Genomic DNA, 26,816 nt, shown 5'->3' with positions numbered 1-26,816 from the left:
GTCCGATTTAGCTGAAGTTATGTGGTCAGGTTTTACTTGTTTACTTTGACACGAGACCTTGATGATAGATAGATAGATAGATAGATAGATAGATAGATAGATAGATAGATAGATAGATAGATAGATAGATACTTTATTCATCCCCGGGGACATTCGGTGTCCAGTAGCTTCATCACATAGATTAAAATATTAGACAGAGTTGATTTAATATTTAGATTTATATCTCCACATGTACAGAAACAATATATACCAAAATAGTAATAATAAATAAATAAATACATATAATGTAATAATGATAATAATAAAGCGATATATATATATATATATATATATATTATATTATTATATATATATATATATATATATATATATATATATATAGGTAGGCGATGCATAATCTTATGTCCTGAGGGACAAACGTCCTCCTCGTGTCCACGGAGCAGGACAGAGACAGCAGCCTGTCACTGAACGAGCTGACAAACATAAATGGAAAATAAATAAATAAAGACTGTGTGGATTGTCTCTTTATCTGCCTGCCTGTCTATCTGTCTGGCCCAATCGGTTGCTCTGCGATCTGTCTGCAACCCCTGGGAGAGCCCCCCCCCCCTCTTCTTCTCCTCCTCCTCCTCCACCTCCTCCTTCTCCTCCTCATCTATTGCTCTGCGCTCGTCCCCTCGCCTGCATGTGTGTTTGCGTGCCCGCGCACACGTGCAAAAAAAAAAAAAAAAAAAAAAAAGCCATGCGTGTGTAATGCGTGTGTTTGCGTGGCGTGCTTGGTGGTTAAACGGGCAAACACACAGTGAATGAGTGTCTGAAGCAGCGAGGCGAGGACAAGGCGGAGGGAGAGAAACGGAGAGAGACACTACGCCGCTTCTTCGTCTGCTTCTTCTTTTCCTTCTTCTTCCTCCATTGAGAAACACTTTCCAGCGGAATACCGAGCCTCGGGGTGAGTTAAAGCGAAGAGGAGGAGGTGGAGGAGGAGTCCCCGACGGGACAACGCATTCAATGGTGCCGGTCACTTGTCCCGATGCGTGTGTATGTGTGTGTGCACTATGTGGTGGGTGGTGGAGGAGGAGGAGGAGGAGGAGGGAGGGGTGGAGGTGGAGGGGCGAGGTTATCTTTTTGGATATGAAATTAGGTGGAGGGGACGGTAAGATGTGTTGAAAAGAGTGGGCTGGTAAAGTTGCGCTAGTAACCTCCATGGGGGGGGATGGGCGCATGAGGATGGGGACAGTCCAAACTTTAACCACTTCACACCGGCTTCACTCACTCGTTGACCCCCCCTCCTTCCTCCTCCTTTTCCTCCTTCCCCCTTTCCTTTCCTCTGGGTAAATGACTTGACGAGGAGTTCTCTGCTCCTCTTTGTCCCCGCATTCCTCAACTTTCCAACTACTTGGTGTGTTGTGTTTTCTATTTTTTTTTATTTTGGTTGTTTGTGCGTGTTGTTGTTGTGGGGAGGGGGGGAGCCATTCGTCTGTCTCGCCCACAGTTGCGGCGCATTTGTGTCCCGGGATGACCTGTTGATGTCGGCTAAAGATGGAGTGCCAGGAGGATCGCCCTCCCTCCTCTATAGACCCCCCCCTCCCTCCTCTTTCTATATTTCCCCTCTTCTCTCCGGTAAAAGAAAATATAAATATATACGTGCGTGTGTGCGTAAGAAAGTCAACATAATCTTGCGCGTACCTTTTTTATTTTCTATTTTGATCGCGGGCGCGGAGATGTAATGTCCATGCGTAATTTATTCGCCGCGATGTTACCGTCCGTATAGCGACATTTTGGAGAGGGGGGGCAGCGCGTCTCTGTCCCGTATCGGTAGCTGCCATTGGGCCGGAGGAGGAGGAGGGGAATTGGGTCTAAACGGACATCACACACCGCGGTGGCACGGAGCTGCTGAATATTTTACCTCCACTCTCGCACCCGCGTCTCCTCTCCCCGGACGGTCCCCATTTGCGTTAAAAGGAGTTCAAAAATAAAGAGCTTTATTTTTTATTTTTTTTTGTGCCTTTTTTTACGCTGCTGCTGCTGCCGCCCCCCTCCGTCCCTCTTTTCTCCGTCCCTCCCTCCCTCCGCACGTACACACCGGCCCGGGCCAGCCGAGGACTCCCAAATCCTACCGGGCATCGAGGCTGGCACACGGCGGGGCACCGAGAGCTCTCTGCCCGCTCGGACCGTCTTTACTCGCGCCGCCGGTGGCTGCTGGAGCCCCGCTTCTTCTCCTCCTCTCCCCCGGAGGCGTCCGCCGGCGAGACGTGGACTCCGCTCGACTTTCATGTGAGACGAATTGATGTATAATTGATGCGTAAAAATTATCTACATTTTTTTTTTTTTTGAAGTTTCAGCTCCAGTCGTGCTCAAGGGAGGCTACACTATAGCCACATTGCTGGTGCATGTCTACCCACGAGTGTCGCTTGGAGAAAAAAAAAAAAAAAGCGTTTTCCACCCTTAAATCTCTTAAAGACCACACGGGGATGCCTGTGGGTTTTTATTGCAAGTGATTTAAATTCGTGTTTGTTAGTTATACGTGTAGGTGAAGTGTTTTTGAGTTGTGTTAGCCGTAGCTTTAGCCTGCTACCTGCTAACAGGCCACCTTTAACCTCCCCAAACCAGGAAACTGAACATGATTAAGTTGTGATTGATGATGATATCAAAAGTGTTCAGAGGGCTCGTGTTTGGATTGGCCGTGTGCCAGCAGACTGGCTGCAGAAACTGGGTTACTTTGTTTTGTGGTATTTGGGTGTTAGCAGGAGCATGTGGGAGCCATTATGCATAAAGTAATCCCAGAGTTTTTGTGGCAAAAAAGGGGAGATGAATTTTTTAAAAAAAGTTGCAGAGGGCGCAGACTCGCACGGTTTAGCGGTTTTCGTGGAGCCGGAGCATGTAATGGGGCCCCCACGGAGGGGGGACCACAGGGCAAGGGTCAAGTGGTGTGAATTAACTCCCCTTTGTGTTTCTTGGAGGTTGCTGCGACCCCTTTGACCCGCGAGGAGGAAAAGTGTGCCTGGGAGGATGTCCTGAGGTGACATGTCAAGCTCAGGCGCGTCCCACCCACACCCCCTGAAAATAAAAACTGAAAAACGTTTAAAATTCGGCACAGTATGTGGTTTAAACATCTGCAGGGTCTGTTCAGTCCTAAAGGAGAGGAAAAAGGACAGGTTTTTGTTGTTTCTTAGGCAGTGTTGCCTATCTTTATTGATATCTTTATTCCAGGCTTTTTGCAAAAAAAAAGAAAAGAAACAACAACAACATACCCAGAGTAAATTGAATGCTGTTCGTGAACATTTCGGAGCTCATGCATGGTCTTGGTCTCTTCTGAAAGCCAAGACTCTGAAGTTTCTATCACGAAAGTCAAAATCACTTTTAAGTGGTATTGTTCTTGAGTAATCAAAGTCGGCACACCGTTTAAAAGGAAAAAAAAACAAGAAGTTGTTGGGTTGTTGAGTCCTACAATGACTTTTATCAATGGAATCAGAAGAAAGTGACACATATCTGGACTCACCATGCGCAATACCCCATATTCACTGTTATTACTTTTACATTGATGTATTGTTAGTATAATTGCCTACTTATTCTTACATATACTTATTGCCTACACTTCTCTTTGCTCTGAACACTGCTACACTTTGAGGAGGAAAATGAATTTCTCCTCTGGATCAAGAAAGTGATTCCGATTGGTTCAAAAAGCTACTGTTGTCCCGTGTACGACCCAGCGCGATGTGAAAGGGTTAAGTTGCGCTTATTATTCCCATCTTCTTTAAATGATAGCTTCTCGCACCCCCAAAGCTCTGACCCTAGAATCACCCCCGATGTCAACTTTCTGCAGTGGCGTCGGAGTCAAATCAGTTTAATGCGCAAGAAAACTGCTCATCACCGTTTCTCAAAAATCCAGTTAAATCTAGACGTTTATCACAAATGCGAGTGTGAAGCTATGCATTTATTCATTTTTTTTTATTTTTTTCCTTTTCCACACAAGCTTTGTCTTAGCAGCTGCCTGCTTATTATTCATGCGATTGCACATATTTACACCTGGAAACGACGACGGGCATCCGCCGTTGGCCGCCGACGGCGTCCGCCGTGGCCAATCGCTCGCTCAAGGCCACGGGAAATGCAGATGTGGGGGAGCCACATTTTTACATCTTAGTTTGCCAGGCGGCGCGCAGGCCCCGAAAAAATGCAACTTTTTAGTCTTTAATGTTCTGTTTTGTCCGTACACTCGAGGAACGCGGCTTGTTTTGTCGAGGCTGCAGTCACCAGCAGGAGCGTCACGCAGTTAGTATAGCGGGAGTAATCCGTGTAAACAAATCCTGGAAGGGATCCAAAATGCAAAGGGAAAAAATATCGTTCTGAGCCACTTTATTTGAATCATAACTGCATTAATGCGATTCACATCGATTTCCTTACATCAACGCGAACTGTCAACTCGCATTAATGCGCGCGAGCTGACTTTCTTATTGCCAAAACATAATTGATTTTACAAAAATGAGCGGGAGAAAAAATGAATTATAGATGTACACAATGTAAATAATATTCTTTTAATAGCGTCCTGATCTGAAGGGAACGCTGTTCACATCCGATTGCACGTAGAGCTCCTAACTATCCAACTATTAGTCTCGTTCGTGCACAGAACTGGTCCAACCAATTAAAAGTAACACACGTTGTAACATAAGCATTGGGCCGATTTTTAAGGATCTCATCTCAGGTTATGTTGCAGCTGCTGCTGAAAGCAACCGTCGATAGTCAAGACCGATAATTTAACATTAACCACTGCGTAAGTACTGCTCAGTCAACATTTAAAAATTAAATGGAAGCGCTGTTAATGAAATGTGTATCACCGGGGTTGTAAACAGGCCTGGTTTACTCTTTCAGCCCACTGCCTTACTTAATGTGCCAGCATCTATCAAAATTAATTAGTTGCTATAAACTTAGAAAATTAATTACGACGAGACGCTGATGGCCCTCTGTTCTCAGCGTTGCCCTCATGTAGGCGTGAGGGCAGGAGCTCAGGACTGCTTTAGCACACCCTTTTTTTTTTTTTTTTTTTTAATCTTATTTTCCCGAGCTTTATTTTTTAGCCGGTGAAGGTTTGCTGAGCGCGCACCCTGCTTCACATTCACACCTGGAAGCTTCCCCGGTACAACTTATAACCTTATAATGAGGGAGCGAGGAGCAGCTCCACTGTAGGAGTTAGTTTTTAAAGAATAAAAAAGATAAAAAAAACCCACCTTCAGATGCCCTTGCGCCGTTTTTAAAAAGTTACCGAGGTCGCGACAATTGTGCGTTCTGCAGAAAGTTTAAATGTTTTGTCGACCTTTCGCGAAGCCTCCCAGAAGGACTTTCAGTCGTTAAAGTGTGTGTGTTTTTCTTGCGCCGTCTGCTGAGTGTGTGGTTACGATGAGAGCTTTTGCAACTGGAGACTTTTTTAGGGTATTGCTGCGCTGTATCTGGTCGTGCAGTGTTATTGTGAAGCCCTTTGTGTTCGAGGGAACGGCTGCAAAATTTTATATTTACCTGCGTCGCTGCCTTAAAACCTCATCACGGCTAAGCTGGCAATTGCGCGGCGAGGTTGTGTACAGTGGGGCTTGTTTACGGCGATAAAGAAGAGAGGAATTTCCACCACTAAACGCCCCCTCGGACACTGAGGTTCATTTTCACGAGCCGTGTTTGTTTTGTCCCTTTGTCCTAATTTTGAAATGTCCAATTTCCTTGCAAAGTGGTACGGTCTGAATTTGAAGTCTTGGTGTAAGCCGGTGATCATTTTCATCTGGACCACCTTTGCTCGACTTGACTCTGTGTGGGAATTTCGCCTTAGCTCTACAACATTTTGCGGGTGGTAGCTCTTGAAGAAGCAGAGAGGTTTTTCTTTGACTGCATGGTTCAGTTTGTTTTGTTTTGGTCCGGACCTAACCACCTGGGTGGTATTTTTTTTTTTTCTTGTAAACTGACGCCTAGCTAGGGACGTCCCAATCAAGTTTTTCTTTGTCTTCCCAAGCTGACACCGATCTTTTAATATTCAGCATCAGCCAATCCATGTCACAGTCCCTTCTTGCATGAACAAAATGTCCTCCCCTGGTGATTGATAAAGGCTTTTCTTACCTTGACTTCATACATTGGCTACAGAAAACCTGTCTTCTGCACTACAGAAATGGACTGGCCCACCTCTGTAGCCCTCACTGTAATATTTTTCACATTGACGTTGAGGAAACTTCTCTGTAGCCTTTGCCTAAGTGCACTCAGTTTGGTTACGAAACACATTAGTAGACTGAGCCTGGAATGACCATCTCCTTCTACCGCTTCACCAAACACCCACATTGCACAGTTTATAAGTTTCTGACTTCATTTTCCAGAGCAAAGTATTTCCAGCTTTGACTGTAATCGACCGCCACTGAAACAGAAAAAGACGCCGACTTCTTTGGGGGTTTTCTGGCAGCTCTGACGCCAGGCAACCAAGAGGAATAAGACATTTAAGAACTGCAGGGATGTGGCTTCGGTTTATGGCAGACCTAAAATAAATAACTGCAACACATTGGGCTTGGCTGGAGCCGGATACCTGTCGGATCATTTTTAAAATGCCTGGATCGGGACATCCCCACGCCCGACTATTTGTAGTAAAATCAAGGTTGCGGATTGGTCCACTGCCGAAAAAGCACTACTCCTGTACGTGAATCATGATTATTCAGAAAGTGATGAAAGCTCACATATCCAACCCCTGAAACGGCTGCAAATCAGCACAACTACTCACATGCAAAACCAAAAATACCGCAAGTACACATCCAAACGTGGAACAATTTGATATTAAATTTAGAACTGTGGCAGCTCTAGCACTTGTTGTCAAAGGTTCTACGTCCAAGGTCGGCTTCGGGAGGTTTTACGGTTGAGTGGTAGTTTTTATGCATGAGGCCAGCTGTGCTGTGGGTGGTGGTTGCACTCAAAACCAAGTCAAGTTGGATCTGGGTGTTGACCCAGACTAAGGACAAACTGAGGATGACTTCCCGTAGTTACGTAGCCCAGGGTGAGATGTCTGAAGAGCACAGTCGCAACAGCTTTTACGACGGCTATTGGCCGTCATCAGCCCACTTTTCTTTGTTCGCTTGAGAGCAAGCGGCCCAACATCCGCCAGTTCTGGGCCACGTACGACGGGGCAATTCGTCATCAGTTTTTAACCAGTTTAGGAGAATGACACACGACTTAAATCCCGCCTAGACCGTAATGATTCAAGATGCTTGACATTGCTGCAGAAAGGCAGCTGCAGTCGGACCTACCGCTGCCATGTAGTTCAGCGTGATGGATGGATACACGGTTCAGTGAACGTGGCATAAAATGAAATGGAAACACTTCATTTGTCGTGCGAGTGCAAATTAAATCTCACGACAAAACCATGGTATTTGTGGTTGTATTTAAATCTTTTTTTTTTTTTTTTTTAATGACAACTCCATGGTGAATACTTCTCAGAAGAGAAACCATTATGCAGATTACACCAAACGCTTTGTTGCTATATTCCACGGATGCCCCTCGGCTTGAATCCTTCGGAGTCGGCTAAGAATCATGTGTGGAAAATGGCAAACACATATTTGTGTAAAGCGTGTATCATGCACTCCCCGGAGGATGAAACGTGTCGTCAAAAATGAAAGCGAGTGTACAAAATATTCAAAATAAATATATAAAGAAATGAAAGTTTACTAAGGACGGAGAAAATCACTTTTGTTGCACGGAGGTTGTACTTGTTGGGGCACTAATTTTCAGCGCGTTGTATTTAAGCGCTTATGCGATGTCGTATGATAATGGATGTGTTATTTGATAAGGAAAAGCCATCGACCGTCGATCAAGTGGTTCTGCATTGAAGCAGTTTCGTCTATGCAGGAGCTAATGATAATTAAATGATGTATTTATTTCTATAGACTAGAGTCTGAAGGTTGGATCAATGGAGCCGTTTTATTCTGGGTGCCTTCATGCCTAGACCTCAGTAATATGAGATCATGTAACATTTAACCTCGATTCACTTCGTGTTTGGGTTATTGAGACAACTACCCAACACTACGTCAGTCAGGGCTTCCAAATCTGATATAAAGATAATGTAAGTTGTGCTTGGGTTCAGCCAGATGAAATTTCAGTTTAAGCAACAGCAATAATGTCAAAACACAAAAAACAAACAAAATGAAAACATCGCGTGCTTACTTATGCCTTTTTCCCTTTATAAAATAAACTGTAGTGGATCATGTTAAGATGTTGCGGTGTCCGTGTTTGACATACAGTCAGTGCGTTGGCAAGCACAGCTTTCTGCATGTGGTCCTTGTCCCAGTTTACATGCAGCAGAGACTACGGAGACGACGGACACTAGGCGGTGACGTGTGTCTTTACAGCAGGTTAATATGGAGCCTTTCCGGTCGACCTATTACATCATGTAATAAACAACTGGAGTCGTTCATGCGGCAGACCGACATTTCAAACAACAACCACATGGATGATAGTTCAGCTTTTAGCTACTTGGTTGGTGGTTCTTCTACCGGCTCTGTTTACCTTCTTCGTCTGAGACTTTCTTTCTTGGATGTTTTTGTTCCGGGGTCATGAACGGGCGAAGCAGTTGTGGATCATACGCACACGCATTGTCCAGTTAAAAGCCCGATTAAGGTGTATACATACCGGGGAAAATCGATTTCTGTCTTAGCTGGATGAAGATAACTCCTAACTAATGTGCTAACGTGCTAACGTGCGCTTAAGTTGTCCGGTTAAAGTTGGATTAAGGTAAAAAAAAAAAATTGATGCACGTAAACGTACTGCATGTCACTCAACACAACCAAAACCCAAATATCAAATGAAATGTGGGAATCATTGTTCTAGTACATATGTGTCTATTTAAGTTTGTCAGGTAAATCTTTTTGCCCTTTCCCGTACAGACTCCAAACAGTCCTCAGATATGTGGTGAATGTTGCATCCGAGTTGTAAAATCTTTTGTTGTGAAATATTTGTTGACATTTTTTTTTTTTTTTTTTTTTTGTTTGACGTGACCCCGAGGCTACTGCTTCTACATCAGTGTTTGTTCTACCAGGAATTTATGAGGAGAGCCCGAGGTGACGGGAAAGCCTGTCGTTGAGGTTACCAGATTCCGTCTGCGCGTCTTCCTCCCAGCGGAGGAACGAGACTAATCATTATCGTATCGTTTCCTATTAGCGGTTTGTTCCGGGGTGGCACCCAAGGTGGGCGTTCGTCATCTTCTGCCTCCCAGAAGCTACGCTCCGAATCTCCGTCTGCTCGGCTCGAGCACCGTTGGCGGCTTGGGGTCGGCGATCCAGAAAAAAAAAAAACAAAATGTATTTGTTGAGTAGCGTCGTGACTCACCTTTGTGTTCTCGTCTGTTTGCTTCAGCTCCGGCGTATTTGGCAGGAGAGCAAGTCCCATGTATGCGTCGTGCATTTATAAACAAAAATAAAGGGTCCACTCAAAAGGATGTCTCCGGGCTTGAGAGGGGAAAAAAAAAAAAAAGATGTCAGAGATGGATTCCTTATTCTTTTTTTTTTTCTTGCAAGTTTGACAGTTCCTCCACTTTTGATCACAGGCTTCTTTGTTGCGTGGTGACGAAGACGAGTGAAAGATAAGTTATGTAAGCGTCTGTGTTTTGACTGGGAAGGAACGACGAGAAAATAACAAAGTAGGCCAAAAAAACGCCGAATAGTTTATTAACTGTGAATTAGATGTAATCAACAAGGTTAAAAAAAAAATTAAATAAATAAAGAAAGAAAAGAAAAAGGCTTATATAACTGCTGGTGGCCCAAAATTCTCTTTCATTTGGAAGCAAAGAACTTAGAATTGAAGTTGTTTACCAACTACTTAATTCATTAATCATGTACCACTTCATTTATCCTGTTTCTCTCCTCTGTCCTCGGTAAAGTCTGCCTTTGCTCATCTTCCAGTCCTTCTTTGCTTGCTCACCTTATCGGCGCCTTCTCTGATGTTTCTTTATTTACCCATTCCCAGCTTTATCCCTTTCAGATATCCCCTAAATTAAAAAAATTAAAGGAAACAAAAAGGTCCGAACAAAGATGGAAATCTGGTTCATACTGAATACCGGTATTTTTTTTGTTTTGTTATGATATGAATTTTTAATATACCGGCAGACCGAAGCCTTTTCAATGTAGCGCTTCTAAACACGCATGGTGCGACTGCGTCACTTTTTAAGTGCGGTGAAGATGGAAAGGTCCAAAAAATGAGACTTGTGCCAAAAAAAAAGAGGTGTCGGTTATTTGGTCACCCTAAAAAAACAAAAAAAAACAAAGACGTCCTCGATTTCCGGGGACAGTTCCCGTTTTGGATGACCTGTCCCCCGGCTACAGCTGTCCCCGAAAATGTCCCCAATTTTAGCTTTTTACGAATAAGAAAAAAAAATGCTGCGCGCATACCGCAGTTATTACGGTAGCCGGCCGCGCCGCTGTTGACCTTACAGGCGTAGCTGTTTATTGTCCCAATTTGTTCATTTCATCTTGATAACATTTCATTCTTTCCGAGCTGTAAATGTCCCCAGATTTCCACAGCAGCAGGAAGCGCTAACACGGGGTCATGCAAACCTGTTTTTTACTACTAACGTGGAAACATTCTCCAATATTTACTCATCATCACAGTAAAAGTCCACCCTTAGTCAATCTGATGCATTAATTCCACCCTGCAACAAGTAGAAGATGTTGTGAACACCTGATGACGCATGGAAAAAAAATACTAGTTGTGCGTGTCGAGCTCTGGGGCGACTCTGTCGAAGTGTTTGGAGATAAAACAAAGCTTAAATATGTTAAATCGATGTAATAAAAACATTCTGAAGAAGTATTTGCAAGAGGAAGTGTGTTAACTGGGAGGGTGGTGAGGGATATAAATAAAATAGTGTTACATTGTAATTGCTTAGCATATGTTATACCTGCTACATGAATATATAATTATATTATATATATGTAAGTGTTCACTTCTTCCTACTCCTTTTTCACCTGTGTTATTTATTTATTTTTTGGTTTATAGTCATTATTTCGCTCTTTTGTCTGTACAAATGGTTACATATTTTTATACATATTCGAAATTTTCAAAATAAAATTGATAAATTCATTCATTCCGTCCTCCTGCCTACGTCTCACGTCCTCGTCTAACCTCCCTGTCACTTTGTGCTTTCCCGCAGACCCTGTGGTGCTGGGCAGAGCGTTATGGCTCAGACGCTGCAGATGGCGATCCCCAACTTTGGCAACAACGTCCTGGAGTGTCTGAACGAGCAGCGGCTGCAGGGCCTCTACTGTGATGTCTCCGTGGTCGTCAAGGGACACGCCTTCAAGGTCGGGGTTCGCAGGCTAACGGCCCGAAATTTCTGCCAATGAGCTGTGATTGAAGCTGCTGTGATATTTATCGCTTTATATATATATATAAATATCGTGCCCCGGGAGCTGGAAATAGTCGGGGCCTTGAGACGTGGGTTTCAGGGTTGCCTGTCTCATCTTCGCGTCCGTGCGAACGCTTTCAGGGAATTTCTTTTACAGCTGGAACGAACACTCGCTTGGACTCGAGGATAAACTGATTAGAGTTTGGAGGTCAAAGGTTACCTCAAACCACAAAATCTGTTTACTGGCCAGAACTAAAGACACAGTTTCACATGAATGTCTCTTATGAGGCCACTCTCTGTTTTTACCTCGTTTCCCTGGATGACAGCCAGGACGAGGGGGTGGGGGGGGGTGGGGGGACATGCTGTAATATCAGCAAAACCATGCTCGCTGGCTTTGCTGATATGGATCTTCAGTTGATTGTCTTTGCTTGAATTCAAACGGCCACGCTCCACGTGGCAAAGCTCAGCGACTGTCAGGACAGTGATAACGTCCGTTCCATCGCAAAATATACTTAATACCTTGAATGGAATCGCTCCATAGTCTCCACCAGACATGCGATACGAGTCCGGATGTACGCCGCAACTTGACAGGACGCAGTCAGCCGTGAGGCTGTAATTTAAGTATACACCGATCAGCCGCAACATTAAAACCACCGACGGGAGGAGTAAATAACGTTCATTCAGTGCGTTAACACGCACGTGAAAAAGAAAACGAATTATTGCCTTAATCCGACTTTAACTGGACAACTTAAGCGCGTGTAAACGCGTTACTCCGACTAATATCGGAGTTCTGCTTATCCGATCCCAGATGATCTGATTGGAAATGTGGCATGTATACGCCTTAATCCGACTTTAACTGGATAACGCGTGTGCGCATGCTCCACAACTGTTGTGCTGTGTATGACCCCACAGTAAGAAGGTAAAAGGAGGAAGAAGGTAAATAGAATCACCTGAGGGATAAGTAACGCACACATTACGTACAAGATTAAAAAAACAGCTGGACTATTATCCATCATTCTGTCTCAGCTCTCAACGAAGGCGGTCGCATTTTTCCTCCCTCTCCTCTCCCTTATCTCCCCTGCTTTGCTCCTCTCGTCTCGTCTGTCTACTGTCTTTACTTTTGAGAGACTCTGTCCGCGCTGCTGTCCAAACTACAAAAATCTGGGAATTGTTAAAGCCGTCTCTCAACGCAATTGACACAATTGTTTCGACGAGAAGCCCGGGTTCGGGGGAGCCGGACTGCGCTGCCGGAACGTTCGCGGCTGGCTACACGATGGACGCGCGGGAGAGGCGGCGGGTCCTTTGTCTGGCGGTTCTTTCCACGGAGGACAGTGAAGACATCTACCTACTCGGAGCCATGATTTCAGGTCTTTTGCTGACTGGATTAGACTTTTCCCTGATTTATCGAGTAAATCAAAAAAGCGGTGACAGCCGTCCAAAGCCCCACAAAGCAACGCCCGGCATGACTGAAGCGGTGGGCAGAGCTGTCGGGGCTCAGACTGTGACTGTGAACCGCTACATGGGTAACACCATGGAGAAGCTTTTGGCTTTGCAAAGGAAAATGGATCGATCCGGAGGCGGGAATGGACAAACAGAGTAGTCGTGCAAAAGAATGCGTCTCCTCGCCCCCAAGACCAAACAGCAGTCCCAATCTTATCTGCGTTTGGCGCCCTAACAACACCGGGCTCGGACAAGGCCGTTACTGCAACAACAACTCCCCTGAAGATCACTGCAGTGAGACGCTCTTGCATTCCTGCCCCCACTTCCCACGGACACCTGCTGCTAGTCCACTCTGTTTGGGACCCGATCAAGGTTGTTTCCGGACTGACGCACCAAGATTGTGATGACGGACGGAAGCGACTATCAGACACACGCGTATGGACAGATACGCAATCACCCCCCGTACCCCCACATCCAACGCCTTCGCCGCTTTTTTTTATCCCCCAGTGGGACGAGCGGGTCCACGACCGGCGCCTTGTGGCTGCAGGAACAGACGTCTGCTTGTCTGCTTGTGCTGGGTTACCTCTAACCCCCTCCCCACTCAAACCACCTCCCACTGACCCCCTTCCCTGATACAAGTCCAGAGTTTGTTCATGTTGTAAAGTGTAATTAATGTATTTGTTTACACAGCGTTCAGAACGCTGCGCCGCGAGACACTGTTTTCGGCCGCATCATTTTCAGTGTAGCGCTTCCAAACACGCACGGTGCAAATGCGTCACTGTGAAGCGTGGTGAAGAAGAAAATTTTGCAGCAGAACGAGAAGAAAAACACGCAAGAACTTCTTCCGTAAAAAGGTGCCCTGCTAGTTCTGGGTTTTTTTTAGGGTGACTAGAAATCCCCATTTTCTGCGGACAGTCCCCGTCTACAGCTGTCCCTGAATGTAGCGTTTTATGAATGAGAATCTCTTAATTTATCATTACTGTTGCGGTTGGTTATCTTTAAACAGCCCCCTCCCACCGACAGTAAAAAAAATCTCGCTCCAAACTAAATTCAAAACTGAAACCTGAATAAATGAAAACGTAATTGTCCCTGTTTCGTCAGTTCATCGTGATAGCCTTTTTTTTTTAAAATAGAGCTGTAAATGTCCCCGGATTTCATCTTAGAACATGTTGTGAACTTGTAATTATTCATGAAAAAAAAAAAGAAAAAAAAGACCGTGATACCGTCAGAATTTTGAAAAATACTGTGATATAGATTTTTGGTCATACCTCCCAGCCCTGGGTTGATGGCTAATTTCGCTGGTTGTTGTTTGAAATGCCAGCTCTAGTTTATTATGGGACGTAGTAGGTCAACCAGAAAGGAGGCCGTATTAACCCGCTGAAAACAGGCATTTCGCCACCTAGTGTGGAGGAGGAGGATGACATGTTCCCGCCAGTTATTCAATTTTCTCCGTTGCATGTGAACTAGGACAAGAACCACGTTCAGAAAGTCGGATTTTGAGCATTGATCGATTAAGCTCTGCATATAAAAGCACTGATTTCATGTGGATGTTACTTAGACCAGACACCCCCACCCCACAGCAGTGACACTCCTTGAGGGCAGCAGCCATCCCGCAAAAGGAAGCCACAAAAACAACTTACAAAACATGAAAAACAGCAACAGCACCAAACTGATCAAGCATCTATAGGATGATTCACAGAGGCCCCTCCCCTCAACACCATATAAGACCCCTCACTAACAACATCCTGTTGCCAGACACCACAGGACCCCCCCCCCAGAAGGTCCTGATGAGTCACAGACCTACGCAATATGAGGAAGGTGGTCATAATGTTGTGCATCATCGGTGTATGAGGAAAAAGTACAGTAAAGAGTGAGCACAACACCTTTGAGCCTTAATTGAGATGAAAATGTAGCTAAAATTAAGTCAGAAACAAAGATTTATTTATAGCTGGATGCAATTTGGATACTTTTTTGGGTTTTTTTTTGTTCCTATTAAGACCATCAGAGTCAGATTAACTAGTCCGGTGGCTGAGTCTTCCACTACATTGCTGCATGTTTGGGTTTACAGCCTCATTCTACCTGACACCACACGCAGCCGCCGCTGCCTCGCACGATACGGATCTCAACACCGCATTTGAATAAATATATTTTTCCAATCCTCACGACTTTCCCCCGCTGTTTACCCCCCAGGCCCACCGCGCGGTCCTGGCAGCCAGCAGCTCCTACTTCCGGGATCTGTTCAACGCCGGGGGGAAGAGCTCGGTGGTGGAGCTGCCCCCAGCCGTGCAGCCTCAGAGCTTCCAGCAGATCCTGGCCTTCTGCTACACGGGGCGCCTCAGCATGAACGTCGGAGACCAGTTTCTGCTCATGTACACCGCCGGCTTCCTCCAGATCCAGCAGATCATGGAGAAAGGCACGGAGTTTTTCCTCAAGGTGAGGCGGAAATAATGACACAAACAACGATCGGGGAAGAAAATCCCCTGAAAAAACTGAGGGCGTTTGCGTTCGCAGGCGCTTTCTCGTGACTCCGGATAATTGAAACATCGCACCGTCGTCGCCACCGCCACCTCCGCCGCTCTGTAATAGCGGATGATCAGATTAGCTTTGGAGGGCCTCGCTGCATGGATTTACATTTTAATGAACAAACACGATTTCCTTGAAAAGTTCCTCCTAACACCTCTAGACACAGAGTCAATAAGATACAAGCTAAATGTTACAACGAGCATGGGAGCGTTATTTGCTAATGAGGTGTGCATCATGCGGTTGCTGCTCTTGAAATGTTATTTTCAGAAGCGGTGAGTTTACAGCCACATTGGCACGCCGCTAAGTAATGCTCGTTGAATACGAACACTCGTAGTAAAACGGAGGCTTTGTGCAAAAAAAAAAAAAAAAAAAGAGTTGTGGATGGAGAACTCGCACTGTGTTATAACGGCATAAGCATGAAACGGCATAATTTACTGTATATATTCATGAAACTTCACTCGTTCTTTCACTCATCTCCCCCCGCCTCCAGGTCTCCTCCCCAAGCTGTGACTCCCAGGGCCTCCACACCGAGGAGACCCCGTCCTCGGAGCCCCAGAGCCCCGTCACTCAAACGGTGGGCGGGGGCGTCGGCGGCGCCGCCGCCGCCGCCGCCGCCTCGGTAGGACGGCCCGCTTCCTGTCTGACGCCCCTTCCCCTGGTGTCCAAGGTGAAGACCGAACAGACGGCCACCACGCCTCAGCCGACGCCGCAGCCGCATCAGGTGATGAGTGTTGCTTTGGTGAAAGGACCGATTTAACTATGTGTAAATGAAGTGACGGAGGGGGGGAGGCCCTTTGAGCTACACTTTAAAGGGAAAGTTGCTCCACCTGCAAATACTAATCTAGTCTATGAGAGAAGTATGCATACGTAAGTGTTCAGGAATGGACTTGAATTGTTTTAAACATCATACGTTATATTTAAAGCTATAGCTAAAGGATTTAGAGAGGTAATTATGAGATAAACTACTTTAGTTTAAGTCATAATTAAAGTAGAATAAGTTGTATTAAACCAGATGTTTTCTACCAAATCTATATCCTGCACCTTTTTTTTTTTTTTTTTTTAAATAAAACATTTTTCAGTGCTGTTTTTTTTGGTTTGGATACAGACGCTTTGAATGTACACTACAGGCTACAAGTTTGGAAGTAACTTCAAGTTTCTGTTCACAACGCCTTTAAAAACCAGCATGAGTGTATATTGGGATGTATTTACTACATGATCAGACTTTTGTTTTATTGATTTCCTTTAGGTTTACATTGATGCTACCAGAACATTGCTGAATAGTTGTCAGCAAAAGACGAGAAGGGCTTAGTTTTATGGTCGAGAAGAAGATTTGCAAGAGTCACAACTTAAGTGCAAAAGTAAAAAAAACAAAAACAAAATCACAGTTTGCGTTATTTGCTTTAACTCTTTGATTTTTCAGAGTCTGCGTAAAAAATATATATATATAATATATTCATTTATGCCACGATGTTGTTGAAGCCAGAGGAGTTTACTTTGACGAAAGGCCAGAAAAACCCAAATACCTGATAATTATAATAAAATTTCTTCAGATAAGTTATATAATATATAATGATAATATAATAATTATATAATAATCACGTTTAGTTTGTTGCAAACTAAACTGACAAACTAACATCTTGCTTCCAAACGTTTGCCTGTAGTGAACCTGTACGACAGTAGATGTATAACTCTAAATCTATAACCCGGCTACTTCAAAGACGAGCACCACAGAAGCTTAAATTCATAGGAACATCAGTTGCCGTCCCAAAAATAGTCGCCACGCGTTGTCAGGTGGTGCTGATCCGCGTGTTACAAGAAGAGGGCTGCGCTGCGAAAAGCAGCGTGATCATCATCACTTCTCATTTTAAATAAGCAGACTTCATCACATGTACACATTTGACAGTAGAAGGCAGCGCGATGTTGACGCTGCCTGACATTTGACTCTTGCGAACGGGAAAAATCTTGTTAATGTTAAAAGTAAAAATTAAAAATGAGGTGATTTTACAAACTTTTCTAAAAACTATTGATATTCAAATCGAATTCTGCCAAAAAAGTGTATGAGATATTTGAGAAGAGAACTGTGTTGAATTATTTATTTTCTTAAAAGCTGAGCTGAATTCGATTCTGCAGCATCTCGTGTCGTTGCTTGATGATTGTTTAAAGAGTCAGACACATGCTGTTCGCTGTCTGGCCTTGTTTTCTCTGAAGATCTTTATTTTCAGTCTTTATTTGAACTCTTGGTCGTAAACGCCGTCATTTTACGAAGTACCTAATGAGCCCCAGACCTCCGAGTTCACCTCTGATTCTGCCTGACAGGGCGAACGTTCAAGTCGTTTACCCGGCGTTTCTCTTTCCTCCCCAGCAGGAGGGCTCTCCCTACTCTGTGGTCTGCACCCCGGTGGCCAAGCGGCTATGGGAGGGGGGCAACCGTGACGGGGGAGGGGGGTCCGGTGGGGGCGGGGGAGGCGGAATGAGGAAGGCGGCGCGCTACTCCTCCTCCTCCTCTTCCTCCTCCTCTTCCAACACAGTCAACCAGGACGCCTCCGGGCGAGGACCCGCAGCCAACGCTGCCATGATGGGCGGCGTCGGCGGCGGCGGCGGCGGCGGCGGCGCCACTTTAGTGGGAGGAGCTGGACTCAACAGTAACCACAACAACAACAACAACAACGGCGGGACCCCCGAGGGCACGAGCCCCGGCACGCTGAGCATGTACACCAGCGACTCGCCCATCAGTTACCACGACGACGAGGAGGAGGACGACATCGCGGACGAGAGCGCGGAGGAGCAGTACAGGCAGATCTGCAACATGTACACCATGTACAGCATGCTCAACGCCGGAGCAGCAGGTAGGCACCGACAACACGGCGGGTCGTCTCCGGGGCGACGCGTCTCCATCTCAATCTGAACTTAACTGAATCTTAACTGAGTCCTGAGTTAAGTTTGTTTATCAGACAGGAGGAGGAGAACGAGGACAATGCAGCGTTACAGACGCCTTATAGGTGGTTTATTTATACTCTTTATAGTTTTGTGGTGGTAGTTTGGTAGTAGTTGGTGCCTTACATTTACCTCGGAGGGAGGAATTCGTCACTGGGAATCACGTCACACACGAGTTATCGGCGTTCAGGTGACAGAAGTCGGAAAACTGGATGATCGTGTCCATGAAAACTCTGACCTTGTCTAAATATAACTTGGAGGAAACTTGGTGTGTTCAGTAATTACATTTATTGAGTGCAGAGTGACATTAAAGTTTAAAAAAAAAAATCTTGGTATTATTGCTATAATGTTAAACTAAATTTAGGCTATTTGAGACACACAAATTAATCGAACAGATAACTTGGAGTTTTTTACTAGAATTATTTATAATGATGAAGTTTACAAGACCACATGAGGCATAAATTCATAAAAATATTCAAAAATTTGAATTGTTTAATTTAAATGTAGAAAAAATACACTTTGCCACAATGGTGTTTTGTCTTTTACCAGGCTATTGTTTTTAGCCGTTGATAGCGCAACATGTGCTTGTAGTTCATATGTTTATTCATATTCCCATAATAACACATGAAAAACTCTCTGTAACTGCGTTTTAACGTATGCATGTGGAAAAATTCTGTCTTTCTGGCTGATTTAATGCAACAAAAGCTAAACAGAAGTGCTAATAAACCTAATATTACAGGAGTTTCTAATTAGTGTTTACACACGGGGCGGCCGTCTTGGTAGCTCAACTTGGGGGTAGTGGAGGATTCTGCAACTTTCTGAGGAGAAAATCTGGCTTCAGTTAAAAATTTCAACTCGGAACTTGGAAATTCTGACTTGTGAGAACAAATGTAACGCACCAAGTGTCTTTCTGCTCTAGTATTTTCGACTGCTTCTCCATCTCCCACTCTCCATAAGGGAGTGTCCCACATTTGAAACTAGGGCTGGGCCGTATGACCAGAAATGTACATCACGGTATTTTTTAAAATTCTGACGATTTCACGGTATGTCGCACTATGTTTTAAAATATTTATTCATATTTAACTATTATTATTTTCTATGTCTGTAATGTGCAACTGGCTACCGTAATAATTGTAGTCTGCGCGCAACATTTTTTTCTCATTAATAAAACGTTTAAGTCGGGGACATTTTCGGGGACAGCTTTAGCTGCAAAGCTTTAAGCCAAAGCTAAAGCTAGAAATTGGGGACGTCTGGTCACCCTAAGAAACCACGCGTCACCTTTCTTTGGCACGAGTTTTCTCGTTCTGCCGCTTCATTTTTCGGGCCTTTCCATCGTCACCACGTCTCGTAGTGACGCAGTCGCACCAGGCGAGTTTTAGAGGCGCAACATTGACAATTGTCTGAAACAGTGTCTCACGACGCAATGTTTCAAACGCTGTGTAATCAAATACACCAGCATGCAAGTATATTAAAAATTCATATCATAACGTAACAAAATATCGGTATTCACTATAAACCTGTGCACCACCCAGCCCTGTGGTGGTTGAAAGCAAACCGCAGACATTTAACGTCTCAGTAATGTCTTATGATGTGCTCTTATTGGGTTCCATTGTCTTGTTCTACGTCTTATCATGTTTTTGCATTTCCTGCCTCGCGAATGCGGATGCAGATCAAGATTGTTGCCCAAGATTGTTGTCCCAGTCAAATAAGAGATAAAAACATTTGCACGGCTCTGGTTCAGCTAAATTTCGCACAAATTTTGCACAAATTTTGGCAACAGTTTCAGTCGCCCGCAGAAAAGACACAGCGCCAACTAGTGTTTGGGTGTTGTTGTTACAGAGAGAGCCAGACCGACTGAAAGCTTAAAGTGCCTCATATGAATCTTAAATCATTTATATGTAACCAATAGGTGGAGGATGATCACATGGTCGTTAAGGATTAAATATTTAAAGCACAGAGGGTTATGTCAACTGTAATGGCATCAAAATAGAGTCGGTTGATTAAATGTAGCTGAATCTGGTATTAATTAAATGTTTGTCTTGTTTACTTATTAATTTATCAGACTATAGGGATTTAAATCATTCATTTGATTACATTTGTATTGAGGCGAAGTTCCTTTGTGACTTAACATTTTAGATGTTTGATATGCTCAAACTTTTTTTTATGAGCTCTGAAATTGGTTTTGGTGAATCATGAATATAAACAATAAACAGGGTTTCCATTGATTTGATCATCCTAATTTATGGCCTTGAAAAGCTTTAAATATTTTGGATTGTAGGTTTTAAATTACATTTAGTCAAGTATTAAATCCTTGCTTCCATTTTTTTACCACTTCTTGCGTAGTATGACCCCCTGACCCCCGGACTATTTTGTCTCTGTTCCTCAATAGTGGAGCTCACCCCAGGGAATGAAGATACATTTTGTTATTTTGAAAGTAATTCTGGGTCTCGTATTCTCCTTATTTTTCGTACTTCGTGTAGGTCTTAAATTTAACCCGTAATGGTCTTCAAACGGCCAAATTTCACTTGTCCAAACCTGTGGAAACCCCGAATAAAACCGTCCATCCTTCTGCGTCCTCAGTAGTCGGGGAGCGGGTGGAGGCTCTGCCAGACTTGGCCCCGGACTCGGGGGGCGGCCGTGGGGGGAGAGGGGCGCGGTCCCGGCAGGACCTGGCATCGCTGCCCGCCGAGCTCATCAGCCAGATCGGAAACCGCTGCCACCCCAAGCTGTACGAGGAGGGCGACCCGGCCGAGAAGCTGGAGCTGGTGAGCGGCACCTCCGTGTTCATCTCCCGCGCTCAGCTCATGAATTGCCACGTGAGCGCCGGCACCCGCCACAAAGTGCTGCTCAGACGCCTGCTGGCTGCCTTCTTCGACAGGTCGGTGTCCTTGGCTTCACTTTTCAGCACCTTTTGTGATTCACTGAAAAAAAAAATGATGTGAATATTTTTTTTTTTTTTTTTTTTTCCATCAGCTAGATCTGTCAGACGTGGTTTATTGAATGGCTGAATGAAGTTTAGTGATAGTTCAGGGATGGAGGGGCAGTCTGAAGGCTGAATATTTTTATTTATTTATTTATTTGGATCTCGATGTAATGAAAAGGCAACAAAAAGTTCCCGTTAAGGACGACTTGGTCTCGTTAGTCAGAGCTTGAGACGGGCATCGATGAGATTTTATTGATTCGATTCTTTATCGATTCCCTTATCAATTCCTCCTGTGATTTTACGCTTAGAAAAAGTAGGCGTTTGAAAGAAATTTAATTGAGTTTTTTAACAAGAGTTAACAGCTTGTGTAAATCCTCTTGAGATCATTTGTATTGTTATTGGCGCTATATAAATAAAACGGAATTCAATTAAGAAAACAAATAGGACACTGACACAAGTGAAGATCAATAATGAAATATTGATACTTCCAAAGTCTTTATGCTCTGAAGTCGATTCTCAAGTCAAAATATCGATACTTTTGATACTTCAGTCATTCGAGTTAATGTAGGAAAACAGTGGAGAGTAACTAAACTATTGAGTTGTGGCAACACAACTCAGGTTAAACCACAACACAGCATATGAGGCATTTATGATTAAGATGCCAGTTTTCATTATATAGCATTTCTTAATAGTTAAACAATAACTCATTTTGAAGATCTAATTAATTAGTGTTTGAAATGGCATTTTCACATATTTATTTTTTCTGTTGTGTTAGCTCAGCTATACAGTAAATGACGCCACTACCTTAATATACTTCAGAGTTTAAAATAAATAAATAAATGATGTCTAAGCTATGATAAGCTACTTTTTTTTAGGTTTACCAGACACATTAGGGTGTATTTTACTCAGCATTGGATCAGAAGTTTTGTTTTTATGGCCAACAACTTTTAGGTGCCACCTTCTGGACGAGGACGTAAAGATTGGTACGAAAAGAATCGATAAGATTAAAATTTAATGATGACAATGAACCGAACCGGTTCTTTAAAAGAACCGGTTCTCGTTGCCCGTCCCTTGTCAGAGCAGTATCAGACATCGAGGTATAAAAAAAAAAAAAGTAAATGGACGTTGTGTATTAAAGGAGTGTGTGTGTGTGGACTTTCTGTTGCTCAGGAGCACTCTGGCTAACAGCTGTGGAACTGGTATCCGCTCCTCAACCAACGACCCGAGCCGTAAACCTCTGGACAACAGAGTACTGCACGCTGTCAAATGTGAGTCCCACAGAGACCAACTTCTATTGAGACGCATCAGACATGCTTTGAAAGTTTACCATCATATTTCGCCTCTGTTTTTGTTTGTTTGTTTGTGTGTTGCTCTTTCCCGTCGCTCCAGTCTACTGCCAGAACTTTGCGCCGAGCTTCAAGGAGAGCGAGATGAACGCCATCGCGGCCGACATGTGCACCAACGCCCGGCGCGTCGTCCGCAAGAGCTGGATCCCCAAGCTGAAGCTGCTGATGGCCGACAGCGACGCCTACTCCGCCTTCCTGGCCGACAGCGTGAAGATGGAGGCCGACGCGCTGGGGGGGGAGCAGGGCTTCGATCCCGCCTCGCTGGAAGCCGTGGCGGCGGCGGCGGCGGCGGCGGCAGCGGCGGCCGGCAACAACCACAGCGACACGGGAAACGGCGCCACGCCGGCAGACGCCCTGCAGGGGGCGGGAGGAGACGGCAGCACTTTGTTTTGAGTGAGTGAACGGACGGACGGATAGAATGGACAGATTGATGGAAGGAGGGATGGCATTTCTCTGGGGTGACGAGTAGAGAATGATGGCCAGTGCGGTCTTGATGACGGTTTTCACTCCCCCCCCCCCCTAGCTGCCGCCGCCGCCGCTGCCTCCACCGCAGCGTGTTTGGGGATGTGTTTATTCTCTTACACCTCTGTTTGTTCTACTTTCCTTCCTTTGTTTGTCCACGTTTCCATCTTTCTCCACTTCGGGGTTGCTTTTCTGGTGGAGAAAGATAGAAAGAGGAAAAAAAAAGGTTGCAGAGGAATGATGCTGACAAATAGCCCCCCCCCCACACACGATCCTTCCATTCCTCTGCAACCTTTAAAGATCTGATTGTTTCAACCTTTATTTTTCGTGTTTTAAAAGTATGTACTGTCACTAAGGCCCCCCCTCCTTTTTTTTTTTAACATAATCTATCATAGACATTCCCTGGGGAACAGGGTGGGGTGGGGTGGGGGGAGAGGGAGCTGGGGGGTGGGGGGGTTAATTCTGTTTGGAGAAGAAAGTTGTATTTCCTTCCCCAAACTCCGGTAACACTGTTGTTTTGATATTGAATGTACGCGTGGCGAAGCATCCGAACTGCAGCGGTAGATCAGGAGGCTGAGTGAGATTGTACCGAGCCCCCTCCCTCCCCCACTTTTATTATTATTATTTTTTTTTAATAATTATTTTGTTGTTTTACTTCATTTGATCTGGATAGCCAGGCGAAAAGCTTCCGCGCGCGAGGAGAGCATGGCGTTGATGAGGTCAGGGGGTTGAAATGAATAATAATATGTATATTGGCATGGTTTATGGTTTCCTCGACCTCAGTCTGACCCCACCCACTCTGTTCTTTAACTTAACACCCCCACCCCACCCCCCAGGTATGCGCACCAGTCTGTAGACGGACCGATTGGATGGCAGGCATCCAGATACTTTAGTCAACAGACGAGGAAAAGAAAGAGAAATTTGAATTTGAACGCCACCCTATTTTTTTTTTAACCCTTAAAAAAACGAGTTTACTTATTTTTATTACTTGTTTCCTTTGTGTGTGATTTTTGCCAAGGCTCCCGAGGGAGAAGAAACTTGTTACTGATGATTGTCAAAGAGTTTTCGCGTGATAGATAAATGCACTGTGTTATTTCCTGCGGTATGAGTACAATCGAACTAAGCTTTTGTATCGGAAAGAAAAGAGAAGAGGTTGCGGTTTTATTTAAAAAGAAAAACTTTTAAAAAAAAAAAAGGAGGAACAATACTAGCTGAATTTATATCTCCGCTAAGCACCCGTTTTTATTTTATTATTTTTTTAAAAGAAAGAAATCTTAAGGGTTAGGACCTAAAAGCGAGTTTCTGCCTGTGAGCTTAATAATAACGAGTCGTGTGTGCATGTGCGCGTGCGCGAGGACACAATAGTGGTGTTCTTTTCATTTCAGCTCATGTTTAAATTGATTTCCATCTGAATATTCACAGGTTTCCTTCGGGCTCCGCTGCCTGGATGTGCGCTCGCCTGGCACGGACAGAGGTGTTAATTCAGGCAGCGGTACATTGGCGAAGGCTCCGCGCGCTTGTGTACGCGCGTGTTTGCGTTGCCACGCAGTTTGTGTTTGCTGCGGCAGAGAAATCGAGATGGAGGAAGAGGGAGGGAGGCCAGACCAGACAGCGCGTTTTCACACACGCTTGGTCGATTCATTCAGCCATCAGTGCGGTGACCTCACATACGCGCTATTACGCATTTGGGCGCTGTCGGCTCCATCGGCTACAGCCGCACACACACACACACAGCGGAGCGGTGCGGTGCGGGGGAATTAAAGGGGAATCGCACCAAAGCGAACCGGCAGTCGACAGATAAAGTGCATTTCGCTCTTTTTTTTTTTTTCTTTTTAAGTTGATTTCATTTGAAAACTTTCACAGCTCAAAGTTCTTTGTGTCGGTTCGAAAGTTTCTTTTGTTCCGGTTCGAGTCATTAACAAAAGAAAGCTGCTAAATAATCGGCACGTTGGCATAGAAACAACCCTGAAAGTCATTCCAATCGTATTTTGATCCGGCTGCACGGTAGCTTTCAGAAATAAGAAAAAAAAAAAAGAAAGAAAAGTTTTTCTTTCTTTTGGGAAAACAAAAACTGCCCTTGAAAATCCAGGAGACGGCTGCAGTCACTCGGGAGGTATAAAAACCTGTAGAAGGCTTCTTCAGGTTAGCTTTGGATTAAACATTATGAATATTCAAGTCCTTTTTAAAATCAAAGGAGAGTTTCTCCATCTAACTTCAAATTCAGTTTTTATGTAATATGGCCAAGACGTGCTGCTGATTTTTCTGAGCCGATATTTGGAGCCGATACAGTTTTTTTTTCCATTTTAATGATAAAAGTGACACAATCATGAAAAATGTTACAAGTCTCAATTTAACCAAAAAACTAAACATTTGTTGAATGCTCTTGTGTAGAGCATAGACTAAACATTTTCCAGTTTCTAGCTGTGCACGCTCTACTAGTGGGGGAGGGGCAATGTATGGACTGCACGGTCCACAGCGTCTCCAGCAGCACAGACTTGCCTGTGGATGCCGGGTTAAAAAAATATCTATGTATATATCGGCGAACTCACCCGCATATCGGCTTGTACCAGTAAAAAGTGCAGATATCGGCCCGATATATCGGCCGGCCGATATGTCAATCGATCGTATCGATTTGTATCGTTTACATCCAGACCACTAATGAAAGTTTGTGCGCTCGGTCTTTTAGAGAAGTCCGTGTCAAGTTGTCTGCCCCGTTAAAAGTCTCTTTAAAGGATTATACCTGGTGGATTTGGTTAAATCCTCAATATTCACATTAAGTACGTTTTTTTTTTTAAATGGTAAAATTAATACTATAAAACTAGAAATGATGAGTGGTCTGTAGAGGACAGCAATATGCCTTTGGTGTCTAACGTGCCATAATAGTTAAAAATAAAGGACAAGGTAACGCCTTAATTGTGACATTTAAAAGATTTGCATATCTGCCAGTATAGGCAAACCATTACTGTAAATCACCACTACAAAAAAAATCATGGCCCAAATGATGAAGAACGTATTATAATTTTTTATTATTATTGTTATTTATTCATTTCTAAAAACTTAAACGACTACTTGGTCTGTGACTTTCTGAATAGAAGAAACCTCAAGCACCTTATTGCCAGCTCCGTGGGCAAGTGGAGGAAAGCCGTTTAAAGGCTGTTTAATGTCACAGTCACAGGTTCATAATGATGTTTAGACGTCCGCATATACACACACAGACACACGCGCTTAAGAGTCGCCCGTTAGAGCGGCTCTTAAGTGAGAGACAGAAGCGTCGCTGTGCAAAATGCGAGACAAAGAAAGCCCAGAAAAGAACCAAAAAAACGTTTTCTAGAGCAGTGTTATAAAAAATTGTCCGCTTTTTCTTTTTTGTAAACTACCTGGCTTTTGAGGAAAGATGTTTACTTGACTGATTTGTTTTTTATATATTTGCATGTGTATCAATTTTTTATTATTATCATTTTTTTTTGTAAAAAAAAGGCTATTAGTCAAAGAGCCCATAGTCCTGAGACGAGCACCTAAAGGCCAATAAGGAGGAAGAGGGCAGGTGGGCTAATTCGAAGCACATGGTACGATCTATGGAGACCTAACCAAGTACAATACCTGAGGATGCGAACAAATAGAGAGGGATTGGGGAGGGGTGACGCTGGAGGGGGGGGGGACGGGGGGGAGGCAAGGGAGAGGTGGAGAAACAGGAGACACATTTGCACATTTTGTTTTAATTCCAGCTCTTTATGTAAAAGCCTTAAACGAGGAAGGAAGTAGAAAAGTCTGAGAGAGATGGCGAGGGACGAAGAGGACAGTGTAGGACTCTCTAGAGAGGAGGGTCGAATGAGGAAGGAGGGAGGGG

General features: G+C 44.3%; 1 protein-coding gene across 4 annotated transcripts; it reads left to right on the top strand.

Annotated features, from left to right (window-relative positions):
• The first annotated feature begins 695 nt into the window (after positions 1-695).
• nacc1b (nucleus accumbens associated 1, BEN and BTB (POZ) domain containing b) lies at positions 696-23,327 on the top strand. Of its 4 annotated transcripts, none has more exons than XM_047578864.1 (8): positions 696-946; positions 11,147-11,297; positions 14,972-15,214; positions 15,795-16,025; positions 17,670-18,150; positions 20,819-21,116; positions 22,332-22,429; positions 22,551-23,327. In XM_047578864.1, exons 2-8 carry the CDS (start codon positions 11,172-11,174, stop codon positions 22,898-22,900), a joined length of 1,827 nt encoding a protein of 608 aa, XP_047434820.1. In that variant the 5' UTR covers positions 696-946; positions 11,147-11,171; the 3' UTR covers positions 22,901-23,327. The 4 variants fall into 4 exon arrangements, with proteins under 4 accessions (XP_047434820.1, XP_047434819.1, XP_047434821.1 ...); XM_047578863.1 differs by having other exon boundaries at positions 17,667-18,150; XM_047578865.1 differs by lacking the exon at positions 696-946 and adding an exon at positions 1,924-2,271 and having other exon boundaries at positions 17,667-18,150.
• The last annotated feature ends 3,489 nt before the right edge of the window (positions 23,328-26,816 follow it).

This window comes from Mugil cephalus, chromosome 2, assembly GCF_022458985.1.
Source record: "Mugil cephalus isolate CIBA_MC_2020 chromosome 2, CIBA_Mcephalus_1.1, whole genome shotgun sequence".
NCBI lineage: Eukaryota > Metazoa > Chordata > Actinopteri > Mugiliformes > Mugilidae > Mugil > Mugil cephalus.
Note: the sequence above shows the minus strand (reverse complement) of the source record. Positions and strands in the feature narration are given on the sequence as shown.